Source organism: Theobroma cacao, chromosome 4 (assembly GCF_000208745.1).
Source record: "Theobroma cacao cultivar B97-61/B2 chromosome 4, Criollo_cocoa_genome_V2, whole genome shotgun sequence".
NCBI classification, from domain to species: Eukaryota; Viridiplantae; Streptophyta; class Magnoliopsida; order Malvales; family Malvaceae; genus Theobroma; species Theobroma cacao.
Window position 1 is genome coordinate 18,198,472 of NC_030853.1, and position 21,214 is coordinate 18,219,685.

Sequence of the window (21,214 nt, forward strand, 5' to 3'; positions counted from 1 at the left end):
AGTATCTCCCACCTTGACTACCAAACAAACATTCATGCCTCAAACCTTGAAGAATGAGTTATGTCTTAATCTGCATATTCTTTTTTTTAATCATTGTTAAGTGTGAAGAGTTTAAGATTCAAATCTATGTTTAGTCAAGGGTTAGCTACTTGGATCAGTTAAAATGTTTAAACAAATAGTAATTCATTTTTTTTTTTTTTTCTTGGACTGCTAATTACTTGAGGTCTCTAAGGGTAGGGTCCCTGCCTAGTGAGCTGCATGGTTTGGCCTTTATGGCTTTTATCTCTCAACGGGAGGGGGTGGGGTGGTTACGAGGCCTATATATATGCACCCTTCCTGGCTAATTTAGAGTAAGGAGGAAGCCCCCACAACCATTTGCAGAACTTTGTGAAGGTGAGACTTTTGCAGAGCTTCTTGGGAGCATCAATGGCTCTTTTCATGGTGATTCTTGGGTTGTTTGTCTTGGTCCTCTGTATCTGCACTGCTCTGTTGAGATGGAATGAGATGAGATACAGGAAGAAAGGTCTGCCCCCAGGTACAATGGGTTGGCCAGTCTTTGGAGAAACCACTGAATTTCTCAAGCAAGGTCCAAACTTCATGAAAAACCAAAGGGCAAGGTGATTGTTTTACTTGAATCTTCTTACTGCATACATGTCTCTTACCATGCTGTTCGTATTCCCTATAGAACAGCATATTACTTTGCAGTGGCTTCAAACCTTGAAAGTTGTAATGTTCTTTTCAGTTATATCTTTCATATATTTATTGGCTTGGCTTGTCACTTAAAGCTTGGCTTTTTGGATCATGTAACTAGCTTATAGCAAAATTCCATTTCAAACCTAGCTGCTAAAGGAGTCTCTCTTTGCTTTCTCTTTTTCCTTTCTTTCCTTTTATGGGGATTAATGTTCTCACCATGTCATGCCTGTCATTTAAAAACAGTTATAGAGGGTTTTCTTGTAAATTTAACTTAAAAAACAGTAAACATTCAAGTTATTTATCTGATTCTACTCTGGTTTAAGATAATTTAATATAATTTTGTGTACTTATTTTTTTCTGCTTCTTGCAAACAGGTTTGGCAGTTTTTTCAAATCCCATATACTGGCGTGCCCTACTGTTGTTTCCATGGATCCAGAGCTCAACAGATACATCCTCATGAATGAAGCAAAAGGTCTTGTTCCTGGCTACCCACAGTCCATGCTGGATATCCTAGGAAAATGCAACATTGCAGCTGTCCATGGCTCCACTCATAAGCAAATGAGAGGAACTCTGCTTGCCCTCATTAGCCCCACTATGATCAGAGAACAACTTTTGCCAAAAATAGATGAATTCATGAGAACTTTCCTCAGCAATTGGGAAAACAAAGTCATTAACATACAAGAAAAGACCAAAGAGGTTTGTATAAAATTTTTATTCCGATAAAAATTTTGAAATTTTTAAGTTTTTTGCTCATAGTTCCTCTGTTTCTAATCTGCTTATGTTCTGAAATTTTGTGTAGATGGCATTTCTGTCATCACTTAAGCAAATTGCCAGTGCTGAGTCCGGGTCAGTGGCTCAAGAATTCATGCCTGAGTTCTTTAAACTGGTTTTAGGGACCTTGTCACTTCCGATTGATCTTCCTGGCACAAATTATTGCCGCGGATTGCAGGTAAATGGACAAGCATTTCAACTCCTATATCTAGTCTTTCATTGCAGTTTCTGTTTATAGTCAATAAGTAGGACGATTTACTATGATTTGCAGGCGAGGAAAAATATTGTAAGAATATTAGGACAACTGATAGCAGAGAGAAGAGCTTCTGAAGAATCCCACAAGGACATGCTTGGCTACTTGATGAAAAAAGATGACAGTAATAGATACAAACTAAGTGATGATGAGATCATTGATCAAATAATCACAATTTTGTATTCTGGTTATGAGACAGTTTCGACTACTTCAATGATGGCTGTCAAGTATCTCCATGATCATCCAAGAGTTCTTGAAGAGCTAAGAGTAAGTGAAAACATTTTTCTTCATCTTTGAACTGTTCTCTATTTTTGATCCATGCTTTTTGGTTTTGACTTATTGTTAAAAAACTTTCAGAAAGAACATATGGCACTTAGAGACAGAAAAAGGCCAGAGGATCCAATTGAATGGAATGACCTTAAGTCAATGAGGTTTACTAGAGCGGTAAGAAATTTGTAGGGTTTTTCTTTCCTTTTTTTTTTTTTTGTTGAGACAAACCATTTTCCTAAATCACTTACTTTATAAAGAAAAGTTCAACGATTTGGCTGTGCTCCTTTTTATGCAGGTGATTTTTGAGACTTCAAGATTAGCTACAATTGTTAATGGAGTTCTCAGGAAAACTACTCAAGAAATGGAACTGAATGGTGAGCATTAAAATATTCAAATTGGGATCCATATTCAACCAAGTCTTTTTGGTTCCACCTTTCTATGTGAGCTTTATGGGCTCAAGAAACTGAGTTTGCCGCTAGCAGCTGTTTTTACAACTTTTTGAACCAAAAAAAATATGTAAAAAATTGTAAAGGAAATGAGATCACCTTCCCCTGGTGGACCTTACCCTCTCATGATTTACACGGCATACCTACCAACCCAGCTAGACGATTCCCTGGATGATTCATGTCTTATTTCAATGATTTTTGAAAAGAAAGGAAGCTTTTTTATCGGGGTAAAATCATACTCCATACTCTTTTTTTATTATTTTTTTCAAACTTTTCTCCAAGTAAGTATATGATTGGATTTTCTCTTGGTGGGCCTTTCTCAACATCCAGTTCACTAACATTGAAACCCCTTGGAATGAATTTCGACATGTCTAATCTTCAATTTTCTTTTCTGCTTTTTTTGCAGGATTTGTGATTCCTAAAGGCTGGAGGATTTATGTTTATACAAGAGAGATAAACTATGACCCTTTTCTATATCCTGATCCATTAGCCTTCAATCCATGGAGATGGATGGTTGGTAACCCAAAATTTCTTTCATTTTTCCCCCCATTGTCCCTGCATTTTATCCATGAAAGAAGTTGCATGTTTAATTTTAATTGATTCCTGAATGCAGGACAAGAGCTTGGAATCTCAAAGTTACTTCCTGATATTCGGAGGAGGCACCAGGCAGTGTCCCGGAAAGGAACTAGGAATTGCAGAAATTTCTACTTTCCTTCACTATTTTGTAACTAGATACAGGTAAGCAAATAAAATCATTGTTTAATCAGAAATGAACATTTCAAAAACAAAGAAAATGAACTTTAGTTAATGTTTTTCCATTGTTTCTTTTGGTGCAGATGGGAAGAAGTTGGGGGAGAAAAATTGATGAAATTTCCAAGAGTTGAAGCACCAAATGGACTACACATTAGAGTCTCATCTTACTGACTAACAGATGTATGTACAGAAGAGATATAGTCAAAAGGGGGAAAGGATGTACAATTAATATGTTCTAACAAAGAGTAGAAAATGAATGACACTGAGTTTTCTTACTTCAGGCTATAGACTGTGAATTCTGAAATTGTGCCCTCTATTTTTTGGTAGGATACATCATATTGTTATCAAACTGAGAGAATTTTGCTAATAGAAATATCTTCCATATCAAAGCTATGATCTCAATAATCCCGGCAAAATTTCGTTTTCCAAGACCTAAGTTGGGACCTTAGCCAATCTTTCAGTTGGACTTGAACTCTCCATCTTGGAAAGCTAATGTAACTTTTTTTCTCCATTTCTGATAGAGAAGTTGGAAGAGGAGAAATTCACATTTAAGACTTCATAAATATACTGACAAACTATCCTATTTTTTTTTTGTTCCAAAGTTTGAGACTTTGGTTTTTTTTTTTTATTCTAGTCTTATTATACAATTGAGATGAATAAAATAGTTAGTATATATGGAAATTGGCCTAAAAGATAACCCAATCAAGAAATCTGTCATTTCTTCTTTCTTGGGTTTGAGCAATTTGAGATTTTCAATGGCTCAACTTGTTAGTATAATGGACTATTTTGGTGGACTGTTGACTTGATGGGCCAGGAACAAGCTGAACTCATGATATAAATTTCAATCTTATTTAACCAATCTAGGGCCTATAGCAGCTCAACAATCTTGTTCCACGTAGAATTGAAGAAAATCAAACAAGACTTTGTTGCTCCCAATACTGACCAAGCCTTCCCTTCCATTTGAGGTTAAAATTCAAACATTTGTGAAATTTTTTTAATTAAAGGGATTGTAGAATTTAGATTTGATTACCATTGACACAATAAAATCAGAGTGGACTTTGATTAATTGTCAATCCTGAAACCCAGTTATAGTACTAACACCCTAATAGCTAAAAGCCATTTGACTGGTTTCCATTAAGGAGTTGGTTCAATGAATTACACCAAGTTATAATAAAATATGAAAATTTCGTCGTGGGAGCAACTCCCTTCTATACCATGTATATTTTAGTCGGTTATCAATGAGATTGTTGGGCAATCATATGTGTATATATATGTAGATGGGCATGGCAATGCCTTTCTTATCACTTGAGCTTTTTCATAGTCATTCTTAAGGCTTATATTAGCGTTTTAATCACATGTCAATGGCTCTCACCACTTTCTCCTTCACCATCTCTTTCATTCTGTTCTCGTTTATGCTTGTTATTGCTTCTGCTAGTGATTATAGCTATGGTACAAAGCCAGAACTACTTTACAAACCAAAGTCAGATGTGAAAGAAAAGCCTCTCCCCATTGGCATTGAAGGGCTTATTCTATGCAAATCAGGCCCCAAAAGATTAATCCCGATTAAAGGTAATCTCTCAGCCTATCTCTAGGGTACTTGCCATGTTTTCTAACTAACAATATTGCATCTATGTAATACTAATTATTTCATATTTGACATATGATTAAGTAGTTATCTTATTAATTTGAAATGCAGGAGCTGTTGCTAGAATAACATGTCTAGCTGTCGATGAGCATGGTTATGAGACAGCACCTTTCTCCATCTTGAGCAAAGCAACAGATTCAAAGGGTTATTACTTTGCAACTTTATTCCCTCATGAACTCAGTAACAAGCTGAAGCTCACAGAATGCAAGGCATTCCTGGAAAAATCTCCATTAGAAAATTGTAAAGTTGCAACCGATGTTAACAAAGGAATAAGTGGTGCTCCCCTTTCTTATTGCCGCCTGCTCAACAACAATAAGATGAAGTTGTATTCAGTGCCACCTTTCATCTACACTTCACAACCCAAACCAATCTCTCCCGGTTATTAACGTTTCATTCTTGATTGTTACTTCTTCCAAAGACTTTTCGTTTTGTTTTGCTTATCGACATTCTTAGTTCTGTTACACATTTTGCTTTGTGTGGATGAGGAAATGAGTTGTGTAATTGTTCTCATCATACAGTCGATGTTACTGTAAGGTTGTGTAATTGTAATGTCAGTGTCGGCCATTTGCATGGTTTAATAAAGTCTTGAATTAAACGATATTATTAGCCTTTTGATATGCTTGATTCCTCTCTAGTCAATGCAGATTTCCGCTACAATTTATTAACTGTCATATTATCACCATATATGTGTTAACGTATTTGATGACAAACTGAGAAGTGCATATATACATATCTTCTGTTTAAAAAATTCTATACACGAAGATAAATGCGTTTTTACTATGAAACAATTAATGGGACAAGTGCTCATTAATTTCATTCATGAACCACTACTTATGAATGCAAATGCACAGAGCATACTCTTTGTCTAACTCCATCATTCAGTTAAATTAAAAGCCTTTTTTTGGATAATATAGAGTTTTATTAATTCAACAGGAAAAGCCTGCTACAAGTACAATCAGGTTGATAAGACCACAAGTTGCAAAACGAATTAAGATTATAAGGACGTGGACAAACTCCAAACCCTCAACAGGGAAAGCTAATAAAGTAAAGATATGAACTAGAATATGAGAGAGAGAGAGAGAGAGGTTGACAGAGGTTTCTTAATTTATAATGACCTATTCAACTGTACGAATGGTTAACCTAAGAACCAGAGTGCAAATCAATTTTTTATATCTGTGTTTTTTATTTTCCTTTTTATTAAATAAATTGTATATATTCACTACAGGTTTTATCGACAAAATTAATTTCGTCGACATTACTGATAAAATATTGACCGATTCTCGACCAATTGTGTTATGCACACAGCCAATTGAAATACTAACAAAATGCTTTCCGTCAAAAAATTGTTGTTAAACAAGAGAGGTATTAAAGCATCGAAGAATCTCAAAGAAGTTGAAATGCTCAACTGCAAAAAGAAGAATTTGAACAAATGTATTGTAGATCTTGTATTTCTCGTTCTGTACAAGTGACTCCTATTTATAGTTAGGGACAAGTGCTTGCAAGGAAAACTAACTCTTTAACAAACAGAGTAAAAAAAAAACTAACAATTCCTAATAACTAAAATAATTAATGATAAATTACTGTACAAAGCTAAAAACTAAAACACGGTCTTCGACTTGAAACTTTATTCTACTCACGTGCCTATTTTTTGCTTTAACACTCCCCCTCAAGAGGTGTGTGAATGTTATGAACACACATCTTGTTGAGTAAGTTGTGGAATTGCTTTGGCTATAAAGCTTTTGTAAACAAATTTGCTACTTGTTCATCACTTGATACATGCTTAGGCTCTATCATCCCAGCTACCACCTTTTCTCGGATAAAGTGGCAATCAAGCTCAATATGCTTTGTTCATTCATGAAATATGGGATTTTTACAAATGTGAATGGCATACTAGTTATCACAATATAATATCACTGCACCTTTGTGCTTAAAACCAAAATCTGCCAACAAGGAATGTAACCATATCACTTCACATCAAACAGATGCCATCGAACAATATTTTGCCTCTGTTGAACTTCGTGTTACCATAGACTGCTTTTTAGATTTCCAACTCACCAAGAGTTGCCAATGAACACACTGGAACTTGTTACAGAACATCTAGTATCAGGGCATCCAGCCCAATCACTGTCAGAGTAAGTTGTGATGCACAATTCTGAATCTACTCTCATTAAGATCCCTTATCCAGGTGCTAACTTTAAGTATTTCAAGACTCTATATGCTGCCATCATATGCACATGTCCAGGTTTATCCATGAATTGGGATAAAACTTGAACTGCATAAGTGATATCTTGCCTAATAAAAGTCAGATATAACAATTTTCTAACTAGTTGTCGATATAAAGTAAGATCAACAAGCTTCTCCTCAGCTTCTACCTTTCTCAACTTACGATTGTAGTCTATAGGAGTTGAAGTTGGTTTAATTCCCAACATACCTGTTCTTCAAGCAAGTCCAATGTGTATTTTCTTTAACATAAAGAAATACCTTCTGTTGATCTTGCAATTTCTAGACCAAGGATATATTTCAGCTTACCAAGATCTTTCAGTTTGAATTTCGAACTCAAATACTTCTTCACTTCATCAACAACTTGTAAGGATGAACTACCAATGATAATATCGTCCACATATACCAGTAATGCCACAAAATCTTCACTGGTAGTAGTCATGCTGAACAAAGAATAATCAGACTTCGACTAATTGAAACCATACTGAAGTAATGAGGTAGCAAATTTAGAATTCCATAGCCCAAAGGCTTGTTTAAGTCCATAAAGTGACTTATGCAAATGACACACCATTTTAGTTCCTGATGCATACTCCCCCTAAAAATGATAACCCTAAGGAAGATCCATATAAACTATTTCTTCCAAATCTCCATTAAAAAGCATTGTTAATGTCCAATTGAGACAAAAACCAGTTCTTAACTGCTGCAAGTGCCAAAAATACCCTCATAGTAGTATGTTTTGCAGCTAGACTAAAGGTTTCTTGATAGACAAACCTCTCTATTTGACTATAACCTTTGGCTACCAAGCGTGCCGTATATCTTTCCACAATACCATCTACATTCATTTTGATTTTATAAACCCATTTACATCCTATTGCATGACAATCTCTAAGCAAAGGTACCATACTCCATGTACCATTATCTTCCAAAGCTTTCAATTCATTTTGCATTACATCTCTCCAGTGAGAATAATGTACAGCTTGGTGATAGAATTGAGGTTCAAGTATTTTGGATAATGAAGCAGCAAAGATCTTGTGTTCACTGGAAAGCCTATTGTTGGACAAGTATCTAGAATGGGATGTGCTATAACAATATTACTTCGTGAAGGAAGAATTTGATCATAAACCTCTAGATACTTTGGTGGATGTCTAATCTTACTGCTTCTCCTAAGTAATGACTCATGAGGAATATTTGAATTAGTTTGTATAGGGACAATAGATTCAGTATTAAAAGAAACAATAGGTACATTACTAGGAGATGCATTGTCTGAAGATAACAAAGGAGAATGGGGATTAATTTCAACATTATGATCTAGAAAAGATGATGAGGAAGGTTCAAAGGATCTTGATTCAGATGATAAAGGACTGTGGAAAGATAAATTATCATCAGAAAGGTCAAAAAATTCAAAATTAGACTCATGCATATAAAGTGTTCGAGAAAATTCAAATGACTGGACAGAATTGGATTTAGACTTAAAAGGAAAAACATTCTCATGAAAAATCACATTTCTTGATATGAGGACCTTATGTGCATCAAGATCATAAACTATATTGCCCTTAATACCTATTAGATAACCAAGAAATACACATTTAGATATTTTTTTTATCAAATTTCTTCATTGTATGTGTCAATGTGGAAGCAAAACATAGACACCCGAACACCTTAAAATAATCATATGAAGAATGTTTATGAAAAAGAACTTCATAAGGTGTTCTGTTATGAATGACATTAGAAGGAATTCTATTAATGATATGGGTTGCAGTAAGAATTGCATCCCCTTAGAATTTTGTAGGTAAACCTGACTGGAACAATAATGATCGGGCTACTATACTCAAAGTTTAATGTTTTCTTTCCACAACACCATTTTGTTGTGGTGTCTCAACACAGGATAATTGGTGCACAATACCTTTAGAAGCATAAAATTTAAGTAAATTGAATTTAGAGCCATTATCCAATCTTATTTGCTTGATGAAATGTTGAATTGATTTTGAATCAAATTATAAAAAGAGGGAATGATTGACAAAGTATTTGACTTGGCTCTCATTAAACAAATCCATGTAAACTTGCTAAAATCATCAACCACAGTTAAAAAATAATGATGTCCTCTTGAAGTACATGTAGCAAAAGGTCTCTAAATATCTACATGTACTATTTCAAAGGGAAAATTAGTATTTGGATCATGTTTTGGAAAAGGCAGTCTTTTTTGTTTAGCTAAATGACAAATTTCACACAAGAATTCATGCTCACAAGAAATTGCAGGAAATTGTTTATGGAGCAATTTTATTTTGTCAACAGGCATATGACCAAGCTTGTAATGCCACAGATCAAAAACCTTAGAATCTGTTTTACAAGAATTAATAAAAGAAGTAAATGGAAGTTTTATAATTTTATCAAAACTAAACTGCTCAAAGTATTGTGCATCTTTATTATTCTGCATGAAGTAAAGTCCTGATGAAACTTCAGCAACCCCAGTCACAGTCCATGTGTTGAGGTCTTGAATCACACAACATGAATCAGTAAAGAATATAAAATGACTTTTAGACTTTGTGAGTTAACTAACTGAAACAAGATTGAACTTGAAAGTATGGACATGAAGAATATTTTGAAGAGTTAACAATGGATTTAGTTTGACTGCTCCTATATGTGTAACTACAGCTCTAGCATTATTTGGTAAATGAACAAACACATTACTTACTGACTTACAGGACACAAAATTCTCAAGAGAACATGAAATGTGATCTGATGCACTTATGTCCACCACCCAAAAATCATGTTTAATCATGACATTGTTTACAACACATTGATTATTTGAATGTTGATGCAAGGTATTGAAACAATGATGATAAGAAATGATACCTGCAAGAGCTGAATTGACCAAAGAATGCCTAGTATGTTGAGTGTTTGAGAAAATGCCACCAACACTGGCAGAATCATTTTGTTTTATAAGTGCAAGTAATTTTTGGAATTGAGTCCTTGTAAAAGACATCTAGAACATAGTGTTGGATCCTAAGCCTTCTTCTTGATCAATCTGAGTATCACTAGCAACTGAGACACTTTTGATTGATGAATTCCCATAATTTTCTTTCTTAAAACTAGTTTTGTTCTTATTGAACTTAAAATTCTTTGGAAATCCAATCAACCTATAACACTTTTCCTTAAGATGACCTTTTTTCCCACAATGACTACATAGCAGATCGGACTATTCTTTCTTCTTTCCATCAATAGTTGCCATCATAACATATGACTCTAATAAAAGCTGTGATTGAATTAGCAACTTCCTTTGTGCTTCCTCTCCTAAAACCAAGTTATACGCCTTATTCAAAGTTGGAAAAGGCTCCAAAATGATTATCTGAGATCTCAAGGCTGCATAAGACTTATTGAGTCCATTGAGAAATTTGAAAACCATGTTTTTCTGGTACTGATCAACATACTTCTTGCAATAGTTCTAAGTACAACCTCCACAAGCACAATGTGGCATAGGACAATAGTTTCTAAGTTCCTCCCAAAGACTATTCAACTTAGAGAAATACATGTCAACTGATTTAGTCCCTTGTGTAAGATTACAAAGAGAAAACTGTAGATTACAAATACGAGTATCATCTGGTTGTTCAAACCTTTGCTGCAAAGTATTCTAAATCTCAATAGCAGAGTCCATGTAAAAAACCGTTGAGGCAATAGATGGTGTAATGGACTCTAGGAGCCAAGCCACTATCAAATTATTACAATGCTTCCAAGACACATACATCTTATATGTAATTGCTAGTTTTTCAATGAATCCATCAAGAAAACCTCCTTTATTTCGTATGGATAATGCCAACATAAAAGAATGACTCCAAAAAACATAATTGTTTAAGGTCAATTTTGGACTAATGATAACTGATCCATAGTGATTAATATGATGAAGATAAAAAGGTGAATTAGTATCCTCTGTCTGTATTATTATAGACCTTGGATTGGAAGAATTTTTAAAATCCTCCATATACTCCTTTTCAAGATTCAAGATCTAAACAATCAAATATCAAGAACTAAGACTATCAACAATCAAATCATAAATCAACAATCCTCATGAATCAATTCAGGAAGAATTCATCATTTATTGCAATAATTTTCAAAAACAAAACAAGTTAGAAACCCTAACTTATTCTGATACCATATCAAAGTATCGAAGAATCTCAAAGAAGTTGAAGTGCTTAGCTGCAGAAAGAAGAATCTAGAAAAATGTATTGTAGATCTTGTATTTCTCGTTCTTTACAAGTGACTCCTATTTATAGTCAGTTACAATTACTTGTAAGGAAAACTAACTCTTTAACAAACAGAGTAAAAAAAAAAAACAATTCCTAATAACTACAGTAACTATTGATATATTACTATACAAAGCTAAAAACTAAAACACATGTCTTTGACTTGAAACTTTATTCTGCTCACGTGCCTATCTTTTCCTTTAACAAGAGGTGCTAAGATTATCAACCAATCGTGTTCTTCAATATTGATGATCAGTGATAGAACTTAGAGACTGTATTTCTGATTATGTTATCAGTCGATGATGTTTTTGTGTACTTTAAGCTATAAACATAAAGATATGTTTTCTGTTTAATGGTAAACTATGAAGATAAGGTTTTGTGTTGTGCTTGAGAGTAAGTCTAGAAGCAAGGGTGGCATTACAAAACATTCCAACAATTCATTCGAAACACGTTATGAGAAACCTCTTCTTAATTCAAGTTTGATCTAGTTACATGTGTCCAAGCTGAACATTCGAAACATGAGAAGTCAACCAAGAGTTTAGGTTCAAGGAATATAGCACAATCTGTCACTCGTAGATTCTATAGACCTAATTGACCAATCTCAAATTGCATTAATCTGGGATAGGTAATTTAAGTTCATAGAATCTAACATAGCTATCGGCAATGAAATCTTTAAATGGAAAACAAACAAAAAATACGAAGCAAATCATCGATTTAGATGATGCACAGTGTTCTACAAACTTCAACGGAGATGAAAATCGAAAGTTTGTAAACACCATGTATCATCTAAGCCAAAATGAGTGCTTCTGCAAAAGATTAGTTTGCATATCTATAATTTTGATTCGGTAACGTATTTGACACCTAACATAGTGATTGGTATGAATCTTCAACTTCATTTCCTCTGTTCCCGTAGTATTATTTATTATTTATCCATTATAATTACATTGAAAGGAATAGTTTTTTCAATCCAATCAGATATTTGATTTGGTTTGAAGCTCCCTTATTAAATATGATTTTATTGAAGAGACCATTTCCTTCAATGTAATCATAATAGATAAAAATACATACAAATACTATGAGAACAAAGGGTAATGAAATTGAAGACTCATGTCAATCATTAAGTTTGGTGTCGATCCTTCATATTATCTCGAGGCAAGAAGGAAAATGTGAACTGGATGGAGAACTGTTTAATGAATTTCGAGTCAAGCGTCCAATAGATCCTCCAATATGTGATGCAGTTAGTTGCCCATGTTGAATAAATAAAAAAAAGAGCAGTGGCCTTTTTAATAATGAGGATGCACGATGAAGAGACGATACTAGTAGATATATTTGTATTCTTTTTTCATTTGTATTCTTAACAAACTTATACCTTTTGTATTTATTGTAATAAAAATAATACAATTTTTACTCTTGTTTGTATTAATTAAAAAAAATATTTTTTAATTATTTGCAATATTTAAAATTATTGTATTTTTCAGTTTTACCAAAAACATTACTAACGGAATATTAGCTTTTACCAATGGAATATTAGGCTTTATTGGCAAAGTATTAGCTTTTACTAACAAAAATATATGATCACTAAAAAGTAGACCTCATTATCAATCGAAAATCTGTTGAAATAATATTGACTTAATTCATTGACGAACGTCACCTAATACCGGCCATGACAGGTTTCGACAAATTCAATGCTTTACTAATGAATATACCGACAGAATATTCTGTCAAAATTTACTAACAATGGTATTCTTGACTGAATAACAATAAAATTTTCCATCGATATTTGAATTTATAGATGGAATGTGCACCTTTACCAATAAAAAATTTCATCAATAAAAATGTCAAATTTATAGTGATTGGTATATATAATTTATGTCATGTATGATTAGGAATATTGTATATTGATTATAGATTCCATAGAACTTACCAAAACATGAAATTTTGTATGGAGAGTGAATTATATAAATCATTACAAAAAAACAAGACTTTTTCGATGAAAAAAGTCATCAAAAAAACTTCAACGTTCCATTGAAATTATCCATATCCAACGAATTTATTCTGTCAACAACACTTTAGTCATTAATACCATTTCATCAAAAAAGGAAAAATCCATGCACACAGTTTTACCAACAAAAATATTCCATCAAGAAAAGCACACAAATTTGTCGAAAGTTTTGGAAATTTCGATGTAATCCGGTTAGAAAATGCTCAGAATAGATGAAATTTTGTTAGAATATTTCATTAAAAATGTCCTTTGGTACTCTATTCACATTGCGTTGATAATTCATTGGCAACACAGTGAGATTAGTCACGAAATGCCGTCGAAACTCTAGAATTTCATCAAAAATCTATCGAAAATTTTTGTCAATACTTTATGTATAATCTGTCAATAAAACGTCGATGATCCATCGAAAATATAAAGGTATTTTAGTAATTGCATAATTACATGCCCTATAAATATTAGTTAGCCTCGATTATCAAATATCGAAACATGGTTTCAGTTATAAAATATATGAACAAAATAATTCTCATATACTATTATACAATTTAAAATAATCAAAAGTACAATAATTTTAAGATTCAAGATTCAAAGAATACAACTATTAATGTTTTCAAATAATCCAAAATTGGACGTTTTGAATTATATAGCATCATTATTCTTCATGTATAAAATTGATTAAAAATCACAAATTCTTTTCTTTAAATTATTAGTTTTCTTTAGAATGAAATTCTCGTGTGTATATATTAAACTCTAAAGATATCCTTCTAATTCCTTTCCATATTCCATAATTAGATGTAGGTTCATCACTATCACTTTCGTTGTAAAGAGTATGCTCTTTTACGAAACCAGCTTTTATCCACATGAATGTTCATCCCTTAATCCACTCCACCTTTAAAGAGATAAAAGAAAATTGTAATAATGTATATACAGATAAATTATGTAATTAATTTTATTAAAGAACAGAAGATATTGTTGTGCATTGAATTAACTTACATTATAAATTAAATTTCTATATTCATTAATGTTTGTCGTCAAGGTGATTCTTAAAGTTATTTTTCTTTTAAATATATGCAGTTACACGTGCAATGCACATGTCTGTGCATCGAGATACTTGTTTGCACAAAGTCTTTCAGTAATTGGCTTCACCGCAACACATGAGAAACAAAATTCAGCCATGCATGACATCATCCTTTTTTTTTTAATTCATTTATTTAAATATAATATAGCCACTGGCTAAGCTATATTGCAATTCTTCTGTGAGTCTCTTTCCATTCAAAGAGATGATAGATATGCATATTCTGACTAAGTTAACTTCAATAATATATAAGTGAAAAGAATATTTTTCCACTTTTAAAGCAATTTGGACACTTTCAAATTCATATTGCCCATTGCCAAATTTTCCCACTTGATTTATTAAGCAGCCATGATCCGCTAATGGAGTTTGGCTGAATTTTTCAACTTGTTTCAGTGGAAAGTGCCCAATACGTTTGAGACGTTTACAAGAAACTTGCTATGACTAACTAGAGCACTACTTTTCTGCCTAACCAAGCTTTCCATTGAATTTTCATGGATTTCACAAGGGAGGTCCCTTGGTTAAGGGGAATGGAATTTATAATCCACTCAACTCAACGGGCTTCCCAAGAAAAATTCTCACATGCTAATGAAACATATCATGAAAAGATGCATTCATATAAATATATTTACACATGCAAATATCATGACATCAATTGCGGCAATGCTTTGAGCGTTTTGGATCCCATCAAGGGTCAACCGATTAACAAATATCAAGACTGTAATTATTATTTGCTACTGAGCTTATATTGACTGACTAAAAAGTTGAAAAATAGGCAAATTGAGTTGTCTTACTTTTCAAAGAGACTTGAAATTAGAAAAAGTAAAAAGGGGTCAAAGCTTTCCAGGTAAGTAGTAAGAATGCAAGACATGATGTCCTCATAAAAGAACGAATTTGGCTCTATTGAATTCAATGAACAGAAGAGAATGCCCCCATTATCTGCGAAAATTAAGACAAAATATTTTCTAAGGTTGGTTAAGGACACGTGTCTTATTTTGAGTCCCACATACCAAAGGTGCCCTTCCACTTTTCACTCCGCATCCAAAGATTCGAGACAAGGGAAAGCCCATCCTTGTCGGTGGAAACTGCAAGACCCAACATTTTATTTCAACTTTTTTTAATTTAATTTTTCTTTGCGAAAAGCCGTACTCAATTGTCATGTCCCATTGCATGTCAATGTCTCACTCGGATTTGTCTCATTAAAATATCACATTCATTTTAGGTTTCTTTTTTAGAAAAAATTAAAAGTATTAGAGAATATAATATTCAAAGATCCTATTTGTTATTGGTATGGGTGTTATTTATAAATATATATGTATGTATGAGAATAATTAAGGCATTGTCTTAAAATGGTCTGATTAATGAACGTTTATAAACACTTATTAAAATAATAATTTCTCATAAAATTCAAAACACATATAATACATAAATTAACAATTTCTATTTGCAGAAATCAGATCCATCTTTTTATTCTATATGCTAATTATCCATTGACCAAACTCTGTAAAATTAAATTAAAAGAAAGAAAGAAATAGTCCGCCATTTATGAGTTGTGACCTACACGATGCCAGCATTTGTGAGTTTTCTTTTCTACGTGGCTGGCCAGGCCTTCATCTAGCCTTTGTTGAACAACACATCCAATTATTTTCAAGTGGCAGCACATGACTCCATATTTAAAGTTTTGTGTACATAAGCTTCGTCTACTCTGTCTTGTCATCATTTATTAAAATAAAATGAAATAGGCTGTAAGTTTCATATGTGGACATGCGTGCCATTGCTAACTCTTTCACACGAGTTTTACTTCAAACATAAATCCTCTCCTTCCCTTCTGTTTCACCAAGCCTCTACTTATTGACCAAACTCATTATAAAGAGTCAAAGTTAGCCTCACTACTTGATAGAAAATTAATTAATTGGCTCATAATTACTTGCATATCTTCCATTTCCAGTAATAAATCTCCTCTCTCTATGGTAGGTTCAACTGCATATATTGCTTGCCTCTAATTCTCATTTTTATGCCGAAATTGCCCTTAACAATTACTAATTATAATTTCTATTTCTTTTTGGACTTTTACAAATAGTCGTTCTCATTTTTCACAAAGAGAAAAAACTTTCATAAATACTAGGAAAGTGCCCTTTCATCAACACACTATCTTACTTATCCCACTAAAGATTATATATATATACCCAAATCTGTGACAGATTTTAATTCCTTAAATGTAAAAAGTTTGCAAATATTCCACACTTACAAAGCACCTAAATTTTTGTTTCAATTTTGGATCTAATTTCAATTAAATTAGTAGACCAATCTCATTCAAAAATCAAATTGCTTGATTGCAATGTAGAAACATTTTATGTATGAAAGCACTAAAATATTAACTGTTTTCACTTTGATTTATATGTTTGTTTTTGCATTTTTCTAATTATTAATGTGGGATTTGAAATATTTACGTGATCGATGATATAAAAATAAAAATTTTTATAAAAAAGGTTAAATTAAAATATAAATGAGAATATATATTATTGCTTCTATAGACTATACATGTAAAACAGTAAAAGCCATTGGAATTTGAGTTCCAATTCTATAAAGACATGAAACTGTGAGTACAAAGAAAAAATAAGGAAAAAGGGAAAGAGTATATAGATATATATAAACTTTTAATATTTGCTCTTTCAATTCGACAAAACCTCAAGTCTTAAGCCTAAAACTCAGGCTTTTTGCGCCTTTGAAAAAGTCCTCATTCTCTGCTAAACTCTTACACGTCTCTTCTCTCTCTTCCTTCACTCGTGCCGCCTCACCCGTTTCTCACGTGCCACGTTACTCTCCCTCCATATATATTCCCATACAAACTCTCCCTCCCAATCCCCCACCCAAAGCTCTCCAAACAAAAGCACTCTTTTTCTTTCGTTTCTTTTTGTTATTTCTTCTTTTTTTTTTTGCAGTGATGGCTGAGCCTGCAACAGCAACCCAAGCAGCAGCACCAGCAGTACCTCAGCTGAAAGATGAGCTTGACATTGTTATACCAACTATAAGAAACTTGGACTTTCTTGAGATGTGGAGGCCATTTTTTGAGCCTTACCATCTCATCATTGTTCAAGATGGTGACCCTTCAAAGATTATCAAGGTCCCAGATGGCTTTGATTATGAACTTTACAACAGAAATGATATTAACAGGATTCTGGGTCCCAAGGCTTCTTGCATTTCCTTTAAGGACTCTGCTTGCCGTTGCTTTGGTTACATGGTCTCCAAGAAGAAGTATATATATACCATTGATGATGACTGCTTTGTAAGTTCTTTTTTGATCTTTATGTGATGTTTTGAAATCTGGGGGTTTTTCTCAAGTCAAATTTCGGATCTTTTTTTTTAGTTGCTTGATTTATTGTGATGTTTTCGTATCTGGGTTTTTGTTGTTTTGGTCAAAGGTTGGATCCTTTCATTGTTTTGATTGCGATTTGGATGCTTTGCTCGATTTGTTTTCCTATGTATGTGTTTGTGTTTAAATAATTGTAGCAAATTTTGGATCTAAGAAGAGAAATTTTGCGATTACTTATGTTTCAGATTTAGTTTAAAAGATTTTTGTACCATGCAGTGTAGACAATTGAATTCCTGACATTGACAATTCTTTAAGGAATTTGAGTTTAATTTATCAAATACTATAATTTATACCGCAATCAATTCATATTCCTCATTGCATCATGATTCTAGATATGAATTCTGCAGGGACCGTATGTTAACCAGATCTTCATAATTTGAATTGATTTATGCATTTGTTTTCTTATAATCTGATGTTGCATTATGGAAAGTCTGTGTTTAATTGCTTCTCACCATTTTGCCTCACGCCTCATCAGTTTGCTTTTGATTACAGAATTCAAATTCTTTTCACATGGAATTCACTTTTAGCAGCTTTGCACATGCCATATCATGGAAATAAACGATTCTAATTGTTATATAATTGGTTGCATTGTGATCCACAGCTGTGAGATTCTAAAATCTTGCATGATTGTATCTGTTTGTGTTATTATATTTTCCTGCTAAATGATGAATCAGCGCTCTAGAAGTCAAAGATCTGAACACTTGACTTATATTCCGTGATTGGTGGATATCTCTTTCACAACATAAGTAAATTAACATGCCCACTAACCTGTGAATCTCTTTGATGATTAGGTTGCTAAGGACCCATCTGGCAAAGCAATCAATGCACTTGAGCAGCACATCAAGAACCTGCTATCCCCATCCACCCCGTTCTTCTTCAACACTTTATATGACCCATTTAGAGAGGGTGCAGATTTTGTCCGTGGATACCCATTCAGTCTCCGTGAGGGTGTTCCAACTGCTGTTTCTCATGGCCTGTGGCTAAACATCCCAGATTATGATGCACCAACCCAACTTGTGAAGCCTCTTGAGAGGAACACCAGGTATGAACTTTTTTTCTTCCTTTTTTCAATTTTTAAAGAAAGAAAACACCTTTAATTCCTTTCCAATGGTGTTTGTTCCTATCGTTGATGATTAATTAACAATTCTCATTGTAAATCAGGTATGTGGATGCGGTTCTGACAATCCCAAAAGGCACCTTGTTCCCCATGTGTGGTATGAATTTGGCATTTGACCGTGAGTTGATTGGCCCTGCCATGTACTTCGGACTCATGGGTGATGGTCAGCCAATTGGACGCTATGATGATATGTGGGCTGGCTGGTGTGTCAAGGTACATTGGTGTTATTTGTATTACAATTTCACTTTCTATTAACAATTCTCTTTCAATCCGAACGAGGAATGCCATACAGAAATTTTACAGACTAATCTACATCTCCTGCTTGATGATTGATAGGTTATATGTGACCATTTGGGATTGGGAGTCAAAACGGGTCTACCTTACATCTATCATAGCAAAGCAAGCAATCCATTTGTGAACCTAAGGAAGGAGTACAAGGGTATCTTCTGGCAGGAAGAGATCATCCCATTCTTCCAACAATCTGTCCTTCCAAAAGACTGCACCACTGTTCAAAAGTGCTACATTGAACTGGCTAAGCAGGTCAAGGAAAAGCTTAGCAAAGTTGATCCCTACTTTGACAAGCTGGCTGATGCCATGGTAACATGGATTGAAGCCTGGGATGAGCTCAACCCTGCTGGAGCTTCTTTGGCAAATGGCAAAGCAGCGTAGAAAGTTTTCAACACACGCAGATGCCATGGTCACATATCTTGAAAGCTTGTGCTCGACACAGCTGGAGTTCCTAGGCCCAATGGCAAAGCGAAGTAGAAAATATGCCACAGATGCCATTATTTCTCTACATTTGTTGAATTAGTAGTTTTACTCTCTTATTGTATCTTTATTTGTCTTCTTCTTGACTACCTGAAGTTTCGCAGATTTTGGCGTGATGTAATGTAATTTGATCAACTTTATGTTATGAAGTTACAACAATAAAATGCATCAGTTGTTTTTAGCATTGGTTCCATTTTATGGTAAAATGCATTACTTTTTGGGAATTTTGAATGGGGGAAAAGGCCAAATCGAAGCTCAAATCGTGCCTCATTGTACTTATGGGAAATTTCTTAATGGAAATCCTTTGCCTTGTTCTGAAACATTGCAAATTGTGTGGTCCAGTTAATGCATATTTTTCTGCCTAGAATAAGCTGTGATTGCAGCTTCATCCCGAAGGGCTAACAAATAAGTCCTGAATATGGCGCCGAAAGAGGGATTAGTATTACGAACTGAAATAGTTTTCCCTGGTTAAAGAAAGTTTCCCCGAGGAGATACTTGGAATGAAGCAATGCAAGTAAATAAGCATTGTTTTATTCTTCTCCGACCATGGTTGGTCCTGTTAGAGCCGTAGACTGTTGAATTGTAATTCTTTAATCCTACAACTCCGTAAACTATTCCCTAATCCATACTCATCAAAACTTTATCTGAGAGAGTAACAATTCTTACTCCATCAATATTCCACAACCAGGGTTTGTTAAACTTAATACCGATCATGCTTCTCGGGGAAAGAAGGCCTTGTTTATGAGGCATATAAGATTCATTACTGTATATATTTAATTTTGGCTAATTTTTATTTTTGAAATACATTGCTCACAGGGGTGTTTCAAGTATAGAAACGCCTAAGAGCATTCCAAGCACAGAAACATCTAAGGGGGCGTTTGGTATGATATAAGTGAAAGACATTCCCTACAATTTAAATGGCTGCAATTACGGTGTTTGGTTCGCAAAAGGGGAATGTAATGTGCTTACAATTGTAATCACATTACAATGAGAGGAAGGATTGTCATTCCCTTCTCTCATGGAGGAAAAGTAACTTTCCCTTTGCAAAGGGAAAGTTACATATTTTTTATTTCCCAAATTGTCCATCTCACTCGACCTTCTTAACCTCCCAAACCTTCTCTTCTCCTTCCTTCCTTCTTCTCCTTCTTCCTTCCGACCTTTTTCTCCTTCTTCTCACCTTGCCTTCTTCTCCTTCTTCTCACTGTCCGCAAGAAAGGTAGCCCGTCACTAGCACATTTGGGCCAAATTTCACCGCAAATCTAAAAATTAGAGAAATTGAGACTTTGAGTTTTATGAAACCTTAATTCAAATTTTCAAAAAATTTGGAAGTATTTTGAGAAAAATATGTGCTTTTAATGCTAAAAATTGAGAGAGAAACATTTAAATGGTTTAGAATCGAGAAAATTTACCAAGGTTTTAAGAGGAAAAGATATTTGGTGCCACGATTATGAGAAAAAGAAAGCATCAGAAACGCTTAAAATTGAATATTTATCAATAGATAAGAACATCTAGATGGATTACGTTCAACCTTTAACAACGGCTATCTATCTATCGATAGATTTGTCTTTGGATAATGTTTTTTATTTTTAATTTCTA

The 21,214-nt window shown here is 33.8% G+C and overlaps 3 protein-coding genes across 3 annotated transcripts; all 3 read left to right on the forward strand.

Annotated features, from left to right (window-relative positions):
• Nucleotides 282–3,575, forward strand: LOC18601740 (cytochrome P450 85A). The gene is made up of 9 exons (XM_007032788.2): nucleotides 282–617; nucleotides 1,068–1,389; nucleotides 1,493–1,642; nucleotides 1,736–1,984; nucleotides 2,075–2,161; nucleotides 2,283–2,361; nucleotides 2,840–2,946; nucleotides 3,047–3,171; nucleotides 3,270–3,575. The coding sequence occupies exons 1-9, from the start codon at nucleotides 427–429 to the stop codon at nucleotides 3,355–3,357; spliced, it is 1,398 nt and encodes a 465-aa protein (XP_007032850.2). The 5' UTR covers nucleotides 282–426; the 3' UTR covers nucleotides 3,358–3,575.
• LOC18601741 (proline-rich protein 3) lies at nucleotides 4,411–5,409 on the forward strand. The gene is made up of 2 exons (XM_018119349.1): nucleotides 4,411–4,755; nucleotides 4,883–5,409. Exons 1-2 carry the CDS (start codon nucleotides 4,542–4,544, stop codon nucleotides 5,215–5,217), a joined length of 549 nt encoding a protein of 182 aa, XP_017974838.1. The 5' UTR covers nucleotides 4,411–4,541; the 3' UTR covers nucleotides 5,218–5,409.
• Nucleotides 17,209–19,799, forward strand: LOC18601742 (UDP-arabinopyranose mutase 1). Its single transcript, XM_007032790.2, has 4 exons — nucleotides 17,209–17,646; nucleotides 18,525–18,775; nucleotides 18,895–19,063; nucleotides 19,187–19,799. Exons 1-4 carry the CDS (start codon nucleotides 17,305–17,307, stop codon nucleotides 19,517–19,519), a joined length of 1,095 nt encoding a protein of 364 aa, XP_007032852.1. The 5' UTR covers nucleotides 17,209–17,304; the 3' UTR covers nucleotides 19,520–19,799.

Excerpts from the sequence above, each read along its gene's own strand:
- LOC18601740 (XM_007032788.2), top strand. The coding sequence starts at position 427 with ATGGCTCTTTTCATGGTGATTCTTGGGTTGTTTGTCTTGGTCCTCTGT. Across the intron at positions 1,985-2,074 it reads GAGTTCTTGAAGAGCTAAGA|AAAGAACATATGGCACTTAG; the intron begins GTAAGTGAAAAC and ends AAAAACTTTCAG. Across the intron at positions 2,162-2,282 it reads CAATGAGGTTTACTAGAGCG|GTGATTTTTGAGACTTCAAG; the intron begins GTAAGAAATTTG and ends CTTTTTATGCAG.
- LOC18601741 (XM_018119349.1), top strand. The coding sequence starts at position 4,542 with ATGTCAATGGCTCTCACCACTTTCTCCTTCACCATCTCTTTCATTCTG. Across the intron at positions 4,756-4,882 it reads AAGATTAATCCCGATTAAAG|GAGCTGTTGCTAGAATAACA; the intron begins GTAATCTCTCAG and ends TTTGAAATGCAG.
- LOC18601742 (XM_007032790.2), top strand. The coding sequence starts at position 17,305 with ATGGCTGAGCCTGCAACAGCAACCCAAGCAGCAGCACCAGCAGTACCT. Across the intron at positions 17,647-18,524 it reads CCATTGATGATGACTGCTTT|GTTGCTAAGGACCCATCTGG; the intron begins GTAAGTTCTTTT and ends TTTGATGATTAG. Across the intron at positions 18,776-18,894 it reads CCTCTTGAGAGGAACACCAG|GTATGTGGATGCGGTTCTGA; the intron begins GTATGAACTTTT and ends ATTGTAAATCAG.